Source organism: Cryptotermes secundus, unplaced genomic scaffold (assembly GCF_002891405.2).
Source record: "Cryptotermes secundus unplaced genomic scaffold, Csec_1.0 scaffold2341, whole genome shotgun sequence".
Taxonomy (NCBI): domain Eukaryota; kingdom Metazoa; phylum Arthropoda; class Insecta; order Blattodea; family Kalotermitidae; genus Cryptotermes; species Cryptotermes secundus.
In genome coordinates this window covers 19,853-39,925 of record NW_019725446.1, presented here as the reverse complement: position 1 = coordinate 39,925, position 20,073 = coordinate 19,853, and the positions used below count along the sequence as shown (strand labels likewise).

At 39.4% G+C, this 20,073-nt stretch overlaps 1 protein-coding gene across 1 annotated transcript; it reads left to right on the top strand.

Annotated features, from left to right (window-relative positions):
• Positions 1 to 6,572: 6,572 nt before the first annotated feature.
• LOC111863451 (adenosine kinase 2) lies at positions 6,573 to 19,475 on the top strand. The gene is made up of 8 exons (XM_023849798.2): positions 6,573 to 6,741; positions 6,917 to 7,124; positions 7,740 to 7,875; positions 10,589 to 10,734; positions 13,269 to 13,439; positions 14,941 to 15,091; positions 17,374 to 17,460; positions 18,855 to 19,475. The coding sequence occupies exons 1-8, from the start codon at positions 6,725 to 6,727 to the stop codon at positions 18,980 to 18,982; spliced, it is 1,044 nt and encodes a 347-aa protein (XP_023705566.1). The 5' UTR covers positions 6,573 to 6,724; the 3' UTR covers positions 18,983 to 19,475.
• The last annotated feature ends 598 nt before the right edge of the window (positions 19,476 to 20,073 follow it).

Genomic DNA, 20,073 nt, shown 5'->3' with positions numbered 1-20,073 from the left:
AAAATAAATATTTAGGACTGTGCATGCACTTCTACTAGTGGTGTGGGCACACACTTCCTCTAGCGGAGTTTAAATGCCTGACTGGCCAAATCGTGGTACTTTGGCCACGACGACCATACTCATCACTGGCCCGATCGGGGCACTTCGCACATTAAAGGTTAAGGTAATATTATCACTGAGCTTAATTAACTAAACACCAAGCCATTAAAACATACAAGGGAGTGGAGCTTTGCCATTGTTACCCTTGGCCCCTGTGACTTTATCCTCTGGGAAACAGCCCCTGGTGCCCATTATGTATGAGGCCAGATGGGCCTCAGAGCCCCAGAAGAATCTCCTGCATCTACTAGGAATCAAACCTAGACCTCTTGGTCATTCAGCCTGTAACCTAGTCACTAAACTGACTGAGCTGCCTGTGCTCCCATCATGAAATGTGTAATTAACTAAAACTACCTTAATGCACTGGTAGTAGGACCTGAAGTTTAAGCATCAGTAATACCAAAGCCCACTCTTGACACAAACCTGAGCCAGTCTGATCACATACCATCCTCGCAATCTTTTTTCTATGAACAATTGTCATGCGTATTATTGGCCCAGTGTAGAGTCCAGTGATGGACTTTTGTGATGGCAGCAATGAACTTATGTTCCATAATGGTAGGGTCCATCTTGAAGTGACTGCTCATGGAAAACTCGACAGCACAGTGGCAATGCCCATATCAGAAATTTTAAACATTTAATGCATTAAATAGATAAGTTTTTAATCACTTTACAAACATAAGTTTTATCATTTCAAAAGCATGACTTCTTTATCTTCATCCTTCTTAGAATCAGGCCTATTGAGACCCATTATGGATATTACCAAATAGTCGTTCCATCCCATCAGAGGTCTTCCTGTACATCTCTCTCTTTTTCTTTTTGTTCATATTGTAAGATTATTTTTGGAATCTTGTCGGAACTCGCTGTAAGTACATAAATTCAGTATGACAAAGTTGAACAATTTTGTTATTATTTTATACTTAAAATTTCATGTCATTACAGTAAGACGGATGTAACTGTTATGAAAATTAAATTAATTTTAAGATTACTCCCAAATTGGAATTGTCTTACTTTTTCATATTAGCAAATACTGTGGCAGTTTATCAACAGTATGAATATTATGCTACTTAGATAATTACATTCTGCTCATTCATTCATTCATTCATTTTATTTGGCATTAATAATTGCTGCAACGGTAATACTTGAACAAGTCACATCATTAAATACATCAGTCTTGAAATCCTTTTACCCAAATGCCAAAAGGATTGGATAAATAATCAAATCATAGCATAGATACATAAAGTATTTTTCTGATATATTTTGTTATTTCTTAATCATAAAAATACAAATTGAAAGTTTGATATCATTATTAATTCAATATATATTAATGTTTGCACAGTGAGCACTTTTTTGATAAACTTTATGGCATTTTACATTGTTTTTAAACCCCTTAGTACATGGGGGCTGGCAGCATGTGGCCAGATTTTAGCTTGAGGGTAGAAGTACAGTATTAGTATCTAAAAAATGCAACATATGGACAGCTGGACTGCACACATTCGCAATTTGACACATGGTCAGTACAGGTAAATTTGAGCTTCATATAAAGTACAAGTTTTAGTGCCACGATAGGAATATAGTTTAATTCAGTTCTTGTTAATGTGTAACATCATAAATTTGTAATTTCTGTACTCTTGTTATTTCATTCATTCAGTATGATCTGTTTATGTTAATAGGTGAAGTCAGAGATTTTGCTGATTTGTATCATGTATAATATGCTTATAAAATTTTTGTACTTCATGTCAGCTGCTGGTCTATGCTGGTGATGTGAATCTACTGGGATATAACAGATACAATAAAGAAAAACACAAAAACTTTAATTGATGCTAGTAAAGAGGTTGGTCTAGAAGTGAACACAGAGGAAACAATACAGGTATGTTGCTGTCTCGTCACCAGAATGCAGGGCAAAATCATGACATAGCAAATAAATGTTTTCAAAATATGACACAGTTCAGATATTTGGGAACAACAGTGATGTCAACTTGATTCAAGAAGAAATTAACAAGAGACTGAATTCAGGTAATTCTTGCTACCATTAAGTCTACAACCTTATGTCTTCTCATCTGCTGTCCAAAAACATAAAAATTAGAATATATATAAAACTATAATTTTGCCTCTGGTTCAGTATGGGTGCGAAACTTGGTCTCTGACTTTAAGGGAGGAACATAGACTGAGGGTGTTGGAGAACAGGGTGCTGAGGAGAATATTTGGATCAAAGAGAGATGAAGTTATGTGAGATTTGAGAAGACTACATAATGAGGAGTTTCGTAATTTGTACACTTCACCGGGCATAATTAGAGTGATCAAGTCATGGAGGATGAGATGGGCAGGGCATATAGCACGAATGAGACCAAAGAGGATTGCATATAGGTTATTGGTGGGAAAGCCAGGAGAAAAGAGACCACTATGCTTAAGTGGGTTGTTGGAATTAAAATGGATCTTAGAGAGAGAGAGAGAGAGAGATAGGATGGAATGTTATGGATTGGATTGATCTGGCTCAGGATATGGACCAGTGGGGGGTTCTTGTGAACAAAGAAATGAACCTTTGGGTTCCATCAAATGCTGGGAGATTCTTGAGTAGATGCACAATTGGCGGCTTCCGAAGCGCTCAGCTGCATGATGTGAGTGAGAGTGTGTATGTATGTGTGTGTGTGTGCGTGCGCGCATGTGGGAGAGAGGAGAAAGGAATGGTAAAACATGTTTTTCCATTATACATAGTCTGTCCAAAAAGAAATAACTCGTTAAATAGGGCGCCAACACAGGTGACTCGCGACAATAGCGTTGTGTAGCGGAGACCTTAAACTTTAACCAGACACCTGCCCGATCACGCCACGTCAATTAGTCATCGAGTACATGCCATAGACTGAACCTGTCTCTTGTGCCTTTTGCGATTTTTGCAAGTTGAAACATGAAGGACCTTGAAGAGCAACGTGTTCGCGTGAAATTCTGTTTCAAATTGGCAAAACTTTTTACAGAGACTTTTCAGATGTGGAAGCAAGCTTATGGAGAGGATTGTATAAGCCATACACAATGTTACGAATGGTGCCAACATTTCAAATCGGGCAGAACGTCCACCGAAGACGATCCCAGACCTGGACAGCCTTCCACATCAACGGACGATGATCATGTTGAGAAAGTGAGTGCTGTGATTTATGAAAATCGCCGCCTAACTGTCCGTGAAGTTTCTGAAGAAGTAGGCATCAGTAAAAGTTTGTGCCACACAGTTTTGACTGAAAAACTTGAGATGCATCGTGTTGCTGCAAAATTTGTGCCACGTCTTTTGACAGATGAGCAAAAAGCTAACCGTGTCACGGTCAGTCAGTAGCTGTTTGATCGTTCAAATGCTGACGAAAACTTTCTGAAAAATGTCGTAACATGTGATGAAACGTGGGTGTACAGGTACGGTATCGAAACAAAGGCTCAGTTGTCGCAATGAGTGGGAAAATCGTCGCGACCAAAAAAAGCACATCAAGAGTCGATCAAATGTGAAGGCGTTGTTGATCTTTTTTATAGGAAGGGCACCGTTCATCATGAGTTTGTTCCACGTGATCAGACAGTCAATGGACAGTTTTACTTAAGAGGTCAAGAAGCGTTTGAGGGAGGCAAAGCGAAGGAAGAGGCCGGAGGGGTGGAGAAACAAGGTCTGGATGCTGCACCACGACAACACACCTGCTCACACGTCGCTCCTCATCCGTGAATTTTTGGCGAAGCACGAGAAGACTGTTGTCCCCCAACCACCCTACTCTCCAGATCTGGCCCCTGCAGACTATTTTTGTTCCCAAAGTTGAAGTCCACTGCAATAGGCTGCCGATTTCAGACGATAGAAGAACTAGAAGAAAAATTGCTACGAGACCTATGCGATATCCCGTAAAACTCGTTCCAGAACTGGAAAAAAGAAACGGAAGCAGTGTATAAACAGTGGAGGGGAGTACTTTGAAGGAGACAAATCTTATTAAGTTGTAAGCTTATCAATAAACGTTTTAAAAAAAAAAGTTCAATTTCTTTTTGGACAGACCACATATTCATTTAAAGAACTGAAATTATGTTTTCTAACCTATGAAAGTAAGAAAATTATATTTTGCATATGTATCTCAAGTGATAGAAACAGTTCTGTGAAACGTTTAGGAAAACAATATTATTGCCAAACTGTATGTGTAGTAAGTCATTTTGTACAAATACATTATATCCAAGAATGTATTACAGGAGTTTTTGGAAACTATTTCTTGGTTGTGAGCCATCTATTTTCTAATGTAGTGAACTGAATTGTTGCAGAAGTTGCCAGTCATACCATAAAAATGCAGAAGAGATGTGCCAACAAACTGAAGTTTAAGCTGTGTATGGTTATTTTCATTTATTGCACTAGAATATGAAGGATATAAGAACTACTTTTAAGTAATTTTTATCTGTAGCATATTTCCCCCCTCCATATACCCAGTTTAGATTATGTAATGGAACTTCAGTGGGCACAGTTGCCTTGCACTCCCACGGTGTAGAAGATTATATTTTCTCAATAGTTTCACACACTTCTTCAGACTTTTATTGAGAATTTGATTTGTTTCATTCTGGTCCGTCACACTAACAATATTATAAAACAATTCCATCCATTGTGAGTGGTGAAGTTTTTCTTATTTCAATTCTTCATGCCCTTACATGTTTCAGTCCTTAAGAGACCATCATCAGAGGGACATCGATACAGTTTGGAAACCACTATTACAATGGGTGTTCTGAATGTTAAAATATACATACAATGTTGACAGTACACAAATGGATACAAATTCCAAAGTTTTCACAACTACAGCGGCTGTCTTGATATGTTATTTTTTTTTAACTTTTGTTATTTAAGTTAGAATTTATAAACCAAATCGATTCATGTCTTATCTCTTATCACTTCTCTTGACGGGGGCCGAACTTGTACTGCCTGTCTTTCTTCAGAAGATGGTTCTTTGATGTCGTCCTATAGTTGTTCGTGGCACGCTGTGTTGTTTTTACTGTTGAATTGAAATAAGAAAAGCTTCACCAGTCACACTTGATGGAATTGTTTTATCTTTTATAATTTTATTGAGAGTTTAATCGAGTTGTGTAATGCTCAGACAGTGGCAAAGTTAATGTAATGGCGACGCTATAGTTTATAAGCATGACATCTAAAATACTAATGTGGCCACAACTGAAACTGCAATGTAAATATATCCATACAGTCTTAAGTGCGGAGGAAATCAAATCCATATTAGCTGGAGAGACGGGCCCAAAACTTTGGAGTGGCTAACCTAACAGGAATGCATTTTAAAATTCCTCTACAGCAGCCAGAAACTTTCGGTATGCCACAGATACATTGATTCCAACTTCGGTTATGTAAAAAGCAGTTTAAGCCTGTAAATTAAAAATGTTAACATAAATTAATCAGAAGGAAAATTCTAAATGCCATAATTAAATTAAAAGAAGTAAGTAAAGGTATCCCTTTAACAGGCCATGGAGGCCCATAGGGTTGAGAGATGTTGAGGTTACCACATTTTCTAGACAATCGGCTCATAGATGGAGGCAAGGTTGTCAGCCTTACGCGCCGGCCGCCCTTTACCACGAATATTCCCGGGGGCACGCGGTAGCATAATTTGTTGAAGCACTATGCTACAAGCCGGAAGGTCGCGGGTAAAAGTCCCGATGAGGTCATTGGATTTTTTTCACACGATCTAATCCTTCCAGCCGAACTATGGCCCTGGGGTCGACTCAGCCTCTGACAGAAATGAGTAGCAGGAATAATTAAACTAGAGGAAAATTCAAAATCCCATGCATGTATCGAGTAGTAGTACACGCAGTTTCTTATAGATGGAAATACAAGTAGGTATGTGCTGCCACCTTGAAGGGAATATTGGGAAGCTTTTGATCGCGGAAATGTAACTTGCCGTAGAGGGCGTAGAGGGCACCGCAAGGCCCTGTATATGGAGCAGGGACAATAACTTTGAAAGTAGAAAGGACCCATAAATCAGACTTTTTTCAACATTGCAAGGAACCGTCGAACGTGATGTTGAGATGTGTGTTTCTAAAATCTAAAATATTGTAACCTGTTATATGTCGTCCATCGCTGCGCAACAGCAACAGTGGAATTTTTTTAGTTCCCACAGCGACAAATCGAATACCATCAGACCGGTGGCTAGGAATAACCGTGGCAACGAATTGTTGAAACAGCGGGAATAATGCATTTCCATTGTTAACGAGCATAGAACACGAGAAATCGAAGCCTGGAAGGAGGTGTAGGCGGTTTCGAATACCCCAACCGTGACCCTGCGAGTTGTAGGAGGCGACGAAAAGGGAAGTCTCAAATTTGAGACAGTAATATATGACCTCTAGTACTAAAGGTCTCGGACCCGAGAAAGACTGCGCTAGCAAGGACCAGCAGCATATACAAAAGGCAGACCCATCCTCTCGTCAGACAGGGCGCCCACAAAAAAACAAGACCGTAACTGTCAAACAGTAATAAAGATCTCGTCGCAAGCCCCAGATGGGTGCTTTATGCGAAGACAGACTGGTCGACTGACCGTCGGCCGTAAAAGGAGTCTCAGACTCAGCTGAATCGAGACAGTTGAGTTCTAGCAATCACCGGCAGCAGTTTGCATTTTTGAATAGTAGAAAAGTGTTTACAATGGAGGGAGCGTTACGGTAAATTAATATGCTAATTAATGCTAAAGTAAAAAAATATTGAAATGTAGGTGTGATTTTGACCGTGGTGTTAATAGGGTTTGGTGCACTCTTACATGAATCCAAGTACTGTTTGTGTTTGTGAGGTTATGAATACAAAAGTTGTTGTAATGTAATTATTCCTTGTTTTTGTCAGTGATGGATTGGTGGTAGGATTGGGCAATCCACTCCTTGACATTTCCGCAAATGTTAGTGTAGATTTTCTGCCGAAGTATGGCATGAAACCTAATAATGCTATTTTAGCAGAAGAGAAACATAAGCCTCTGTACGATGAAATGGTTGAGAAGTACAACGTGGAATACATTCCCGGCGGTGCAACACTGAATGCCTTGAGAGTGGCGCAGGTAAATTGTTTGTATTTGCATGATTTCCACAAGAAGAGCTACGAATTCCATGGAGCAGAACTTTTGTTGAGAAGGTTGTAGTCTCCTAGCTAGTTAAATTTCTGGAGGTTTATGGGATCGAAAAGTTTGTTACCCTATTCACAATACCCTTATCAATATATATAACCCATCTTAATGCTGTTCTCACATCTATAACAAAGTCTTCCTTTAGATTTTCTGACTAAGGCATTGTATGCATTTCTGTTTTCTGCCATGCATGTTACATGTTCCTCCCACATTACCATCCATCATTTGGTTAGTAGTATGCATTTTGAAGCTCTTCAGTATATAAGTTTCTCAGCCTGTTATTTCCTCTTAGTTCTGAATATTCTTGGCATGTGGTTCTTTAACAGCCTTCAGTATATTTAGTAGAGGCCATTATTGCTGATGTACTATTTACATTAAATTGAACATGTGGATCTATACACCCACTCCCTCATACACCTTTATGGCATAGTGCTTAATTAGTTAAGCACAGGGACAGCTTTCGCTTTGCCTTACCAACATGTTTCAGCTATATATGACCATATATATGATCCTGTCTTTTGAAGTAATGGTTTGTTCCTGTTTTCTCAGTGGATTTTGAAACGGCAAAATGTAACTGTATTCATGGGTTGTGTTGGTCGAGACAAGTACAGCAAAATCATGGAAGAGAAAACAAGAAGTGATGGAGTGAACGTACAATTTCAATACACCGACAAGGAACCTACAGGTTGGTTATCCTTTAATTCTTCTTTGAAGGTCTGTGACGTGATTGATTCATTGTATGAACTTTTTATCGAACACTGACCATTGCTTCAAGTTAATCTGATGTACACAACATTTCCAGAATTCGGTCAGCTTTAATCACCAGGTGTATGGGGTAGAGTTGGACTTATTAGGAAGAGCTGCCCAGTGATTGATCTAACTATCCCAACTGAGTACAAATATTTTCTCCAACAACTGATGACAAATGGATCTGATTTTTAAGATACTTTGTATGTTAGATATATCTCAGACAGTGGAAAGTGTCCAACAAGATATTTGTGGTCACCAGCTTAATGCACCCCATCCAACACAGATTCATTATGATGTAGTGTAAAATTACTCAATTTTTAGTGTACTTTCCTTATTTTGAAGAAGTGAAAGTAGGCTTATGTGATCTCCATCCTGTCTCTGTATCTGTAAATCCCCCCCTCATAACCAGTCTTTATACAACTTGATATGTATGTCATGGCAACTTTGCCCATATCAGTAGTGTAATTCTTAAATCCCTCCCATCAGTGTGTTTATCAGTATCTGTATCTCTCCGCATTGTTACTAGGCAAAGGCTCAGTAAAATGTATCTCTCCTGTTGTTGCTAGGCAATGGCTCAGTAAGTACATTCCCATGGCAATGAATACAGCAACATTAGAAGAATCGTTGGCATGTGTGCCTGTGGGTCTGTGTATCCCCCTATCGTTGCTAGGTACAACAAAGAATTCTTGAAGACATTGTTTTCTGTGCAGTCCATGCCATATCAAAGGAAAGTAGGTGATTATTTCTTCCCCAAACTTCTTGTTTTATCTAATTTTCCCATATACAGTGTAAATGCAGGTCATAAACATAAAAAAAACTAGTGAATCAGTCTGCCCATGATGATTAACTGTCTGAACGGGAGTGAGAAGCAAAGAAACTGATCAGCACATGCAGACAATCCTTGCCTGTAGTAAGTAAGCAGCATCCTTGCCGTCATCTTTGTTCACATCTTCTCTGTGCTGTAAAGTGATATCTGCGTTAAAGTCCTTATTAAATTTAATGTTGTGACTGTGCCAAAATGGCCAGGTAAAAGTAACAAGAATTATGAAAGTTATGACCAAAAAGTTTTAATTCAGGTGACAAATTTATTATTATACAAGGGTTGGATAAAAAGTAGTGGCAACACTGCTGTTACATGAAAGATGTGTGTCATGTGGCACTCGTGCTATCTGTAGGTGATAGCAGAAGTTCAGTTGAAGTAGTGCAGTGAGTGGCTCTGGTTGTGTTTCATTGGGTTGCATTGTGCATCGTCTTGAAGTGTAGGAGCCCAGTTCAAGCACTCTAACATCATGTTTACAAAACAACAACAACGCTTCTGGATAAAAATTGAAGTTGCATGAGGTCGTAGTTCACAAAACTCTTATGAGGAACTGCAAGAAGCATGTGGTGATGCTGCTTTGCCATATCGCACAGTGGCACCATTGGTGAAATTGTTCCGTGAAGGGAGGGATGCTGTTCAGGACGACTCCATGTTGACAACCACACAATGCAGCTTCTTGGTTCTTTGCTGGATGTCGATCGTCGATGGGCTGCAAAGGAGTTAGCTGCTGAGGTAGGCATATGTCACAAACCCGTGCTCCACATTCTGCATGATGTTTTTGGATATCACAAAATTGCAGCGCATTGGGTACCCATACAATGTCTGAGGTCCAACAATAGCGATGTTATGCAATTGTACAGGACCTGTTGGACCAGTACCAGAGGGAAGGTGACGACTTCCTTGGAAGGATCATCACTCAGGACGAAACTTGGGCTCGCTCATACGAACCGCACTTGAAGCGACAATCAAATGATGGAAGCAGCCTTGCTCTCCTTGTCCAAAGAAAGTGCGCCTTACACAGAGTAATGTGAAAGCGATGTTCATTGTGGCATTGACACTGATGGAGTGATACTGCACCATACTGTACCTCAACGACAGACAGTAAACGTTGCCTACTACTGCAATTTCCTGCATACTCATCTTCGTCCAGCACTCAGGAGAAAGCAATGACACTTGTTGGCAATGAACCCCATCATCCTTCAATGCAAGGGTTCATACTGTCACTGACAGCTGACACTGTCAAGGATCTTCTTCGCTGCTGGCAATGGCAGATACTGCAACATCCGCCATACTCACCCAATATGAGTCTGTGCAATTATGTTCTCTTTGCCAAAATGAAAGAACCATTGCAAGGAACACGTTACAACACAAGAGAGGAGATTATTCGTGCTGTAGGGCGGTCACTGCTGGACCTCAACAGAAGTGGACGCGCTGATGGTGTACGACACCTTCCAAAAATTTGGTAGCACATGGGCGGCGATTATATTGAAGGAATGTAAGTGTGTTTACCTCGGGTAATAAAGTCATTTCAGAACTATAGAGGTGTTCCCACTACTTTTTATCCGACCTGTATATGTGCCTATATTAATATTTTGTGAGTTAAAATTTTTTGCATGTTTGGGGTTTGTTGCCCATAACCTGATAGCACATGTCAGAGCATCTGTGGTGAATGCAGAATTCACTTAGCACTTTCTTGGCAGGAATGCTTGATATGTTAAACTGGGGTGGCTTATGTTTGTATGATGCCCTAGAATGTGAAGTTGCAGAACATGGGGAATATTCAATGTGATTAATGCTGATACGGTATGTGTTGTGGTTCTGTTTCCAGGAACATGTGCTGTACTTGTCACCAATAATGGTAATGATCGCTCACTCTGTGCTAATCTTGCAGCAGCCAACTGTTTTACGATCGATCACATACACAAACCAGAAAACAAACTGTACATAGAAAACGCGAAATTCTTCTATATTTCTGTGAGTTGGAATGTATATACATTCTTCTAATGGGTTATTTTAGTTCCTTATGGGGTCATACTATGACATTACATTTGTTGATTATACATTTGGTTAATAGGTATTTGTAAATACTTATTCATATACATTCTTATACCATTTTTAGAGCAAAAAGTGTGTGGATTTTTTTTTGAGGGGGGGGGGTTAAATCAATTTGATAACTCATTCTTACTTCTGCATTTTAATGCAATTTAATTTATGCACTTATTTTACAGCATGATTTTGTAGTGTTTTTGTCCACAGTTTTGCTTATAAGTATAATATGATGGTATAAAAACAGGATCCACTCAGCCTTGTGAGGATTATTGAGGAGCTATTTCAAGGAAATAGTGGCTCCTGTCTAGAAAACAGAGCTTAACGGCCATGGTGATCCATTGCACTGACCACGTAACACCCTCTATCCTCAGACTCTCTCAGTCGGTATAGTATAGTACAGGCCACGGAATGTTTTGTTTTGTTTATGATGGTATAACAGTTTACTCTTTGGAACCACATCAGTCAGCTACATTTTTCTGTCAATCCTTGACTTCAGTTTTGGACATCCATAAGATAGAACATTTTGGTGAAACTCAGTATGTAAACATCTTACAATTGGGAGCCTCACCATACAGATTTTAACTCCCTGTCCTTAAGAATCTCAACTTGGCAATCATACAAACTTGTGAACTGGAGACAAAGTCAGTGTCATTCATTGTAGGTCTTCATATGAAATGTTCATTACTTTTTCCTGATTTTAACCAAAATTATAATGTTTAATGTTTATAATTAATGTTTAATATGTTCACATATGTTATTTACACTCATCGATATCAGATGTAGTGAATATTGTCGTGTGATATAGTGTATGACTATAGACAGGTTTCATATTAATGACTCGATTTATTAGACACTTTGATACAGCATGTGACCACAATTTACAGTTCACTATTACACACTAGTGTACGCAGTCATGTCTTCTCTGCTGTTGCTTGGTAGTGGCTTTCAGTGGAAGATGTTCCCCTTTCTCTGGGTTCCAAACTGTCTGCAGCCTGAGCTACCAGCTTCTAACAGCAACAGATTACAGTGACTGCACTGCAGCAGTTCTCTGTCTGACTCCAACTGTTAACTGGTCCTGCTTGTGATGTCTTGGCATGGACCATACAGAAAACATCTCTTCCATTTATTTTTGCTCTGTTCTCATGTTGCCGTGGAAGCATGCTTGTTTACGGAGCCATGACTTAGAAATGGCTATTGTATAGTTGCTCATTTCACGGTCATTGCCTAGCAGTGGGTTTACTTGCCACAATATCCTTGAGGCAGTTCTTATGTTGTTTCATGTGTGTAGACAGAGTGAATTTAATAGGCACTCCATGGGATTAGGAACACACACAAAATGTTCCTTTGGATGGGATGCAGATACTAGGCATGCTGGTTACTGACCCTCGTGATTTCTTTTAATGGTTTTCCTTCATCTGTACAGTAGATGTAAAGGTAATACTTTCAAGTGTGCCATAACTGTCTCATACAATTATTCTTACACATTCCACAATTCATGATCATCTCCTCTTATTCAACACTGTATTAACCCAACCAGTTAATACAGCATGAGTAAATAATCTTTGAGTGAATCAATGCTGTGGCACCATCTGCTAGAATATTTATAAATCATGTAATTCTAAATACACATTATTTGTTGGCGAGGTCGTGTGTTGCATTTGTTTCTATAAACAACTGCTTATCTTATCAATATGCTGAAATGCTTACTCATCATGTACATAATTCATAGTTGATGTGTGCTTATATCACTGTGGGAAAGTTTGATAAGACTGATAGTAATGTTACTAGGGTAAATATGTTGTCATACCTATTCATATTATATATTTTCTCTTACATAAGTGTTTCAGCTTTTAGAGTCTGGCTGTAGATGGTTAAACAAAATTGCCTGTCATGGAAGTCTCCATTTAACCATTTGAAGCCTGAAAAACATGTAAATAATGTTTAAAAATGCAGTTCCTGCAGTACAGAAAATATACTGTGTGTCTAGTAGAGAGACTGCATATTTGTATTGTTTAGGGAACTAATAGCTATGTATTCCAAGAGTCGTACAAAACGCATAAATACACCCTGGGGCCAAAGTGCAGATTTATTTTAAATGTTAAAACAGGTGATGCATATAGGAATCACTGTGCCATAAAGGGTTAGTATTATTATGAGGGACACTTTTGAGTTGGGTAAAAGTAAACAGCAAATTTTTGCCTAAGATCATTCCATGAGGGTGTGTAGTGTGCATGGAAGTAACCATCCACTCAATCTTGACGTTGGTGATGGAGTGTGTCTAAAACATCCTTGAGAACATGTATCTAGAATGGGTAACATTATGACAGAAAAGTTCTATGGGTTCAGCAAGATCTCTGGTATGGGGATTTTTGTTCCCATGGCAGCTCATCACAAGAGACAGTAATCTTATTCACTATCATGAAAACTTCAAATTTCATGAAGATTTTCTGTTTGTTCAGGGTTTCTTCCTTACGGTGAGTCCACCATCCATTATGGAAGTTGCAAATCATGCTCTGAAACACGACTGTCCATTCATGATGAATCTCAGTGCTCCATTCCTGTCTCAGTTTTTTAAGGAACCGATGATGCAGGCAATGCCATATGTGGATATCCTCATTGGGAATGAAACTGTGAGTGTAATGGAAAAAAAAAATTAAACATTGTATAGGGTTTTATAAATATACCTTATATATTTCCAAAATGCAGTGTGAATCACAATGTTATGAAGTTTTTTCGCTTAGTGGGGGTTGGAGTCCAACTGGGTCCACTCAGCACGGCGGTTACTGCTTGGACTATTGTAGTCTGCCCCAGGTGATTATGATGATGGAGAATTTGGTGGAATGAAGATTGGCAGGGGAAACTGAAGTACTTGTACTCACAGAAAACCCACCCTAGTGCCACTCTGTCCATCACAAATCCCACTTGACCAGACCTAGGATCAAACTCGGGCTGCCGTTTTGGGAAGCCAACTACTAACCACTTGAGCTATGGCGTGGCCTTTTCTTATGAAGTTAAATTGAATGAAAGTGTTGTTATACATTGCAGTAAAAGATATATTGAATAATTTCTAAAACTCAGTAAACAGTTATCACTGTATTAAACATTTCTGGAAATATTTCATCAAAATTTAATTGTATTTTTCTATTTTGTGGCAGTTTAGGCCAAAAACTGATTTAATTAAATAACATTTTTGGTAGTACATTCTAATAAATTACATAATGGAATTGAGCACACAGTTCATGTATCATATTACCTTTGGAGGAAAATGATTATACCTTATATCTCTTCAAATGTTGTATGTAACAGCTTAATTAATTAAACGCTATGCCACGAAGACATATGAAGAAGTAGAGCTATAGTTCCACTATTTGTAACCTTGGCATTATGCAGAGGTGATCGTTAAACTTCACGCCCCTGCTGCTTTACCCCAGGGGAAACAATTCCCTGTACCTATTATATTAGAGACTGGATGGTCCCCAGAGCCCGTCTGAATGCTATAGAGATGAGAAGAATCTCTTGGCCCTGCTGAGAATTGAACCCCAATTCCTCAGTGGTTTCACCCATAGTTTAGTCCTTGAGAAGCTGATATTCATTCAGCTTGTCAGGAAATTCCCTGCATTGTATGAAACATGATGTTCCCATACTCTCTTCGCAAGAGCCCATTATTGGACTGTCCTGAGTGACTTCAGTCCAGTCCATGTCTTCACACTCTTTCTTTAAGATATGTTTTATTTTTATCATCCCATTTACACATATATCATCCAAGTGGTTTCTCCCCTTCAGATTCCAGACTAAAATTTTATGTGCATTTCTTGCTGCCCTCATGTGACTTCATGTCAAATCCATCTCATCCTTTGTTCAGTAACCATAATGATGTTTGTTGAAGAGCAGAAGTTGTTGAGCATCTCATTACATAACTTTCTGCATGCACCTGATACTTCCTGCCTCCTAGGTCCAAATATCCTCTGCCATTTCTTGTACTCAAAATCCCACAGTCTGTGTTCTTCCATAAGGTGAAAGGCCAAGGTTAATACCACTGTAAAACAACAAATAAATTTACACTTCTTCCATTCATTGTGATTTTAAATAAATTTCCATCTTGGTTTTAAATAAATCTGTTCTATTGCATAGGAAGCAGCAGCATTTGCAAGGGCACAAGGCTTCGGAACAGATGACCTTATGGAGATAGCACTGAAAATAACACAGTTGCCAAAGAAGAACTCCAAAAGGCCAAGGATCGCAATTATTACACATGGACCGAATCCAGTTCTCCTTGCTAAAGGTAACAGAATCTGAAGAATTTGAGGTAACAGAATTCTTTACATCTGAATGAAAAATACTGAAAGATTCTGAATAGACAAAGTTTGATAGAGTTCAAGATGTGTTTTTGTTTGTAACAGTTTGAAGCCCTTTCATCTAAGTTCAAGGACAATTTTACTGTCATAAACAGCATATCAGCCAAAGTACTACATGTCTTGTACTGTTGATAAGCATTCTCTTAAGATGAGCTCTCACAGTTTATGACTTGAAGAATTTCACAGTTCATTTCTTATAGAACATATTATTTACAGATTATCCTTTTTTGGGAATTGTTGGGGTAGTGATAGATGGTTTTCACTGTTCTAATGCATTTCATAAATATTGTCATTAAAACACTTGTAAGATTAATTTTAACCTTCTGAAGACATTGCATGAGAAATCACTGATTGAATGAAAGAAATGCATATTTCTGTGTACACTTAATCTGTGGCTGAGGCCAAACCATACCTCAAGCGGTTAGTCGCTGGCTTCCCACCGCGGCGGCCGGGGTTCTATCCTGGGTCTGGTGAAGTGGGATTTGTGGTGGACAAAGTGGCACTGGGGCAGGTTTTCTCCGAGTACTTCGGTTTTCCCTACCGATATTCATTCCACCAATTGCTCCACAATCACTCTCACCTGTCATCTGGGGGGGGGGGCTGGTACAGTAGGCCAGAAGTAGCTGCAGCACAAGGGACTTAGTCCCACCCCACTAGCAATAATAAAAAAAGGAAAAAAAAATAATCTGTGGTTTGTTGCTGTTGGTGCTGATGATGCTCTTACTGCTGTGTCATCATCACCACCGTCACCCACTTCCTGTTGAAACTTTTCATCTTTACGCCGTCCTAGCATTTCCTTGCTGCTTGCACGAGCTGAACACTTGTTGAGTCTTTCTACCACAGTTTCAACCACTTGTACCTCTTGAGCAGGTTACTATAGTGATAATGGTATAGTCTTGTATTTGGGAAGTGCTTAGTTTGAATCTCAGCTGAGCTACCCGCTTTTTTTTTTTTTCATGGTTTTCCTCAGTCTTTCCAGATGAATGCAAGGATGGTGCCTTCAGATAAACTGTTACTATCTTCTCTTGTTTCTTTTTCCTTTAAATAACAAAGAGACGTATTTGATAAGACTGCCTGAAGATGGCCCCAGAAGCAGACTGAAACATGTAACAGCCATCAGATAAGATCAATGTGAGCAGTTCAGTTGGTTTATTTTTATTTCTGTTGTGTTGACGGCCAAATCCCATCAATCATGATACACAACAGGATGCAAACAGTGAAGATTTTTCTAAATGCTTAACATATTCGCCATCTATTATCATCTTCACCATCATATTCCATAATATATCTAACCTTTGTAGTTGAAACGGTGTTGTTAAATAACTTACAAACCGGGCTGCCACTTGAGCTGTATGGATCAGTGGATTAACAGATGGATTAAGTGAACAATGAAGGTTAGAAAAGTGGCTGTTATATTTTGGGTTCTCATGGCAGTGAGTATCAAGAATGTGGTCTTCTAGGTTGTGACACCGTGTAGTTTTGTAGATAAATGTCACGTCCAAGAATACCATCTAAACAGTGATGTTGCTTAAGTTATAGCCATAGCACTGTTCGAGAGTCGTTAGTTATTCTGCTGAGCTGGCATGTAAGTTTTGAAAGGAGAGGATGGTGATATATCCTCCTACCTTAACCTAATGTGACATGACACCTGAAGGCTGGAATAGTAGAGCCAGAGGAGATATCCATTGCTAGGCAGTGGCTTGGTAAACAAGTTTCTGCGGCAATGGATATGGAAGCAGCAGTAGATGTTTTATATTTGGTCTGTGCAAAGTGGTTATAAAGAAGAGTTCAGTTGAGAATCAGCAGTCACATTCCAGAGTTGTGAGTGGGCAATTAGTCGAGAGTTGAGCTGCAAGGAGAGCTGAGAAGATGGCACTGTGAGTTCATTTGGCACTCAGGCCATGAAGAACTTTATGTGCGTGTGTAGTACAGTGATATTTGGAGTGTGTAATTCAGTGAGAGTGTTATAACGCCTGCGTTAAAATCCGCTGCCAGGAAATTGATAGTGGAGACTGTAATAGCCTGAGGACACTAATGTGTGTAACAGTGAACTGTAAAGTGTGGAAATAGCAATAGTGTTATAGTTGTTTGTAGTATGACCTGTAAGAGATCGATAAATCCGATAATCCAAAACCTCGTCTCTAGTCACTCACCCCTAAATCATGACAGTAAGTTAATTTAATGCTGTATTCTCAAATGTTTGTTTCAGATGGTATAGTGAATGAATTCCCTGTTATCAAATTACTGCCGGAGAAAATTGTAGATACTAACGGAGCTGGAGATGCCTTTGCTGGGGGTGAGTTCACATCTAATGAATATTATTTTGGAAATATTTCTGTATTGATTTGATACCATGTGGATATGCATGTTTTCATTGAAACATGTTTGTCTGCTTTTTTTCATACACATATTCATTTGTAAATACAAGTATGTATATATGTTGAATATATTAAGCTTTATATGTAATAGGCAGTCACACTCAAAGTGTATACCAGATCAGATTGTGGCAAGCATAGTGGCACATGCCTGATCACTTAATTTTACTAGTAGTCAGGGGCTCAAAGTGACTTAAATGACTGCCACTGTCTGTGCTAAGCCACCTAGTTGTGTTTTCATACCTGCATATTTTAGGGGGTCTCCATTTAATTTCATTACATATATCAGTACTATCTGTTGGGATATGATTCCATGTATATGTAGTTTAGTACCACTGTTTTGAATGAACATACTCTTCTTATCCTCAGAGTACAAAATGTGTGCCACCTCTTAAAAATTTACATAATGAGCAGCTTTATAATTTTTTCTCTTGATGTAATATTGTCAAGGTGCTTAGGTCAGTAAGGGTTATATGGGTATTACATGTAACATGTATGGTGGAAATGAAAAATGGATACAGAACTTCAGTAGGAAAACCTTGAAGAAGAGAATGTGAGAGAGGTAATACTATTGTGACGTGTTGCGCTATGGAGGACACCCCCTCCCTCCCCAGCAGTGACATGGCAGCAATGAGCACTCTTGCTGCTGCGGTTGCAGGCCAGTCTTAGTTCCACCCCCTACCCTGCGACGACGCTGTTGACACGGGCAACAGGCAACAGCGAATGGTATAAAAAGCTGGCTGAGCAGTCAGTAGGGAGAGAGTAGTTAGTGTGTGAGCAGGAGTGACACAGTGTGGATGGAACAGTCACCGAGATCAGTTGTAGCAGAAAGAAGCATACCGGAACGTGTGATTATAAGTGATAGTGTGAGAAGCAGATGCTTGACTCACAAGAGAAGTAATTGGGAGTGTGATACAGTGACACTGCTATAGCTCCCATATCGTACTGTGAATACGTGTAGACTACTGAGGACAGAGTGGACAGAATAGTGTGTAGGGTTTGTAAATTGTATGAACCCATAACAGTATTGTAATTAATTGTAGCCAAGACTTGTAGGTTGTTAAATAAACCAATTAACAATCCGAACGTCGTGTTCAGTGGCAAAACACGTTACACTATAATATGACGTCTTCCCACTTCTTCTCTCCTAAGATGGAGGCAGCGGATTTCTCCAAAAGGCCAATACCTGTCTACCTTACTGCATGACATCTCATCCAAAGAAAAAACTGCAATCTTATTGTTTGCCACTGAGAGAGCCGCAAATCTCTCATTTGCTTATCTCATTCTCATTGTACTGAAAATGTTATATTTACAGGGTTTCTTGCACAACTCGTAATGGGCAAACCTTTAGAGACTTGTATCCGATGTGGGATCTGGGCTGCCACAGAGATCATCCAGCAGTCTGGCTGTACTTACGAGGGCCCAGCCACTTTCTCGGAGTAGGCTGGAGTGTCATGCTATCAGTTGGTCAACAGCTGTGCCTTGTTTGAAAAGAAAAATGTTGGCTGAGACTGACCATTCAACAAGACATGGACTCTGTGTAATGGAGTTGTGTCCTTTTCTTCCTAATCCCTTTATTGCTTTGTCCACATATTAACCCAGTGAATATTATGCATTGTTGTGAAATATTTAACATTGGCCATACATATTCTGATGAAGAAAGGATATTGCAGATAAGTGTTTAAAGTGTTGGAAATTGCTAACATGCTTATTAATGTAAGCTATGTCAGTGATATGCCATTCTTTGTGTCACAAATTCTGTTTGTCTTGGCATGTGGACGTTTCAGACCCTTCATACAGAACTCTGTACTAGACAGACGAAATGCCTGCACTGCTTCATTCACGCCTGTTATTCTTTCTTCTCCCCAATTTTTTTTTTTATTGCTAGTGGGGTGGGACTATGTCCTTTGTACTGCGGCCACTTCTGGCCTATTTGTACCAGCCCCAGATGATAGGTGAGGGTGATTGTGGAGCAATTGGTGGAATGAAGATTGGCAGGGGAACCTGGGCTGCTGCGGTGGGAAGCCTGTGACTAACCAGTTGAGCTATAGAGCGGCCCATTTCATTTTCTCTAACAAGTTCACATTTCATGCTACAATTTTATATTCCCATCGTGGCTCTACGTCGAACCACTGCACAGTGTAGAACACACCGTACACACAGAACATGTATACGCCCAGACAAGAAACATAAGCCACATTGCTGTATATGATATATAGCATGGGAATACCGTGCCAAACACCCACACACCATCAAACCTGCACATCACCGAAAACCCGTCTTTGAGCCTCACATACCGGGCTTACCATGTAGAACCTCCGCAACAAGACCCACACAACACACACACCCAACTTCCACACTGTAGCAGGATCCACTCTTAAAATAAAATGTTCCAGTTGGCATACAGACCCCCAACCCACCTACATATACCCCTAATACCCTTTAATATATTTTATACACTTCTAACAAATCTCCAATATGTTTTAATACTATTTCAACATTTTATATATATAGTATACCCTTATTCTATCTTT

Coding starts and splice junctions, on each gene's coding strand:
- LOC111863451 (XM_023849798.2), top strand. Junction 7,125..7,739: donor ATGCCTTGAGAGTGGCGCAG/GTAAATTGTTTG, acceptor CTGTTTTCTCAG/TGGATTTTGAAACGGCAAAA. Junction 17,461..18,854: donor TGGAGATGCCTTTGCTGGGG/GTGAGTTCACAT, acceptor TTATATTTACAG/GGTTTCTTGCACAACTCGTA.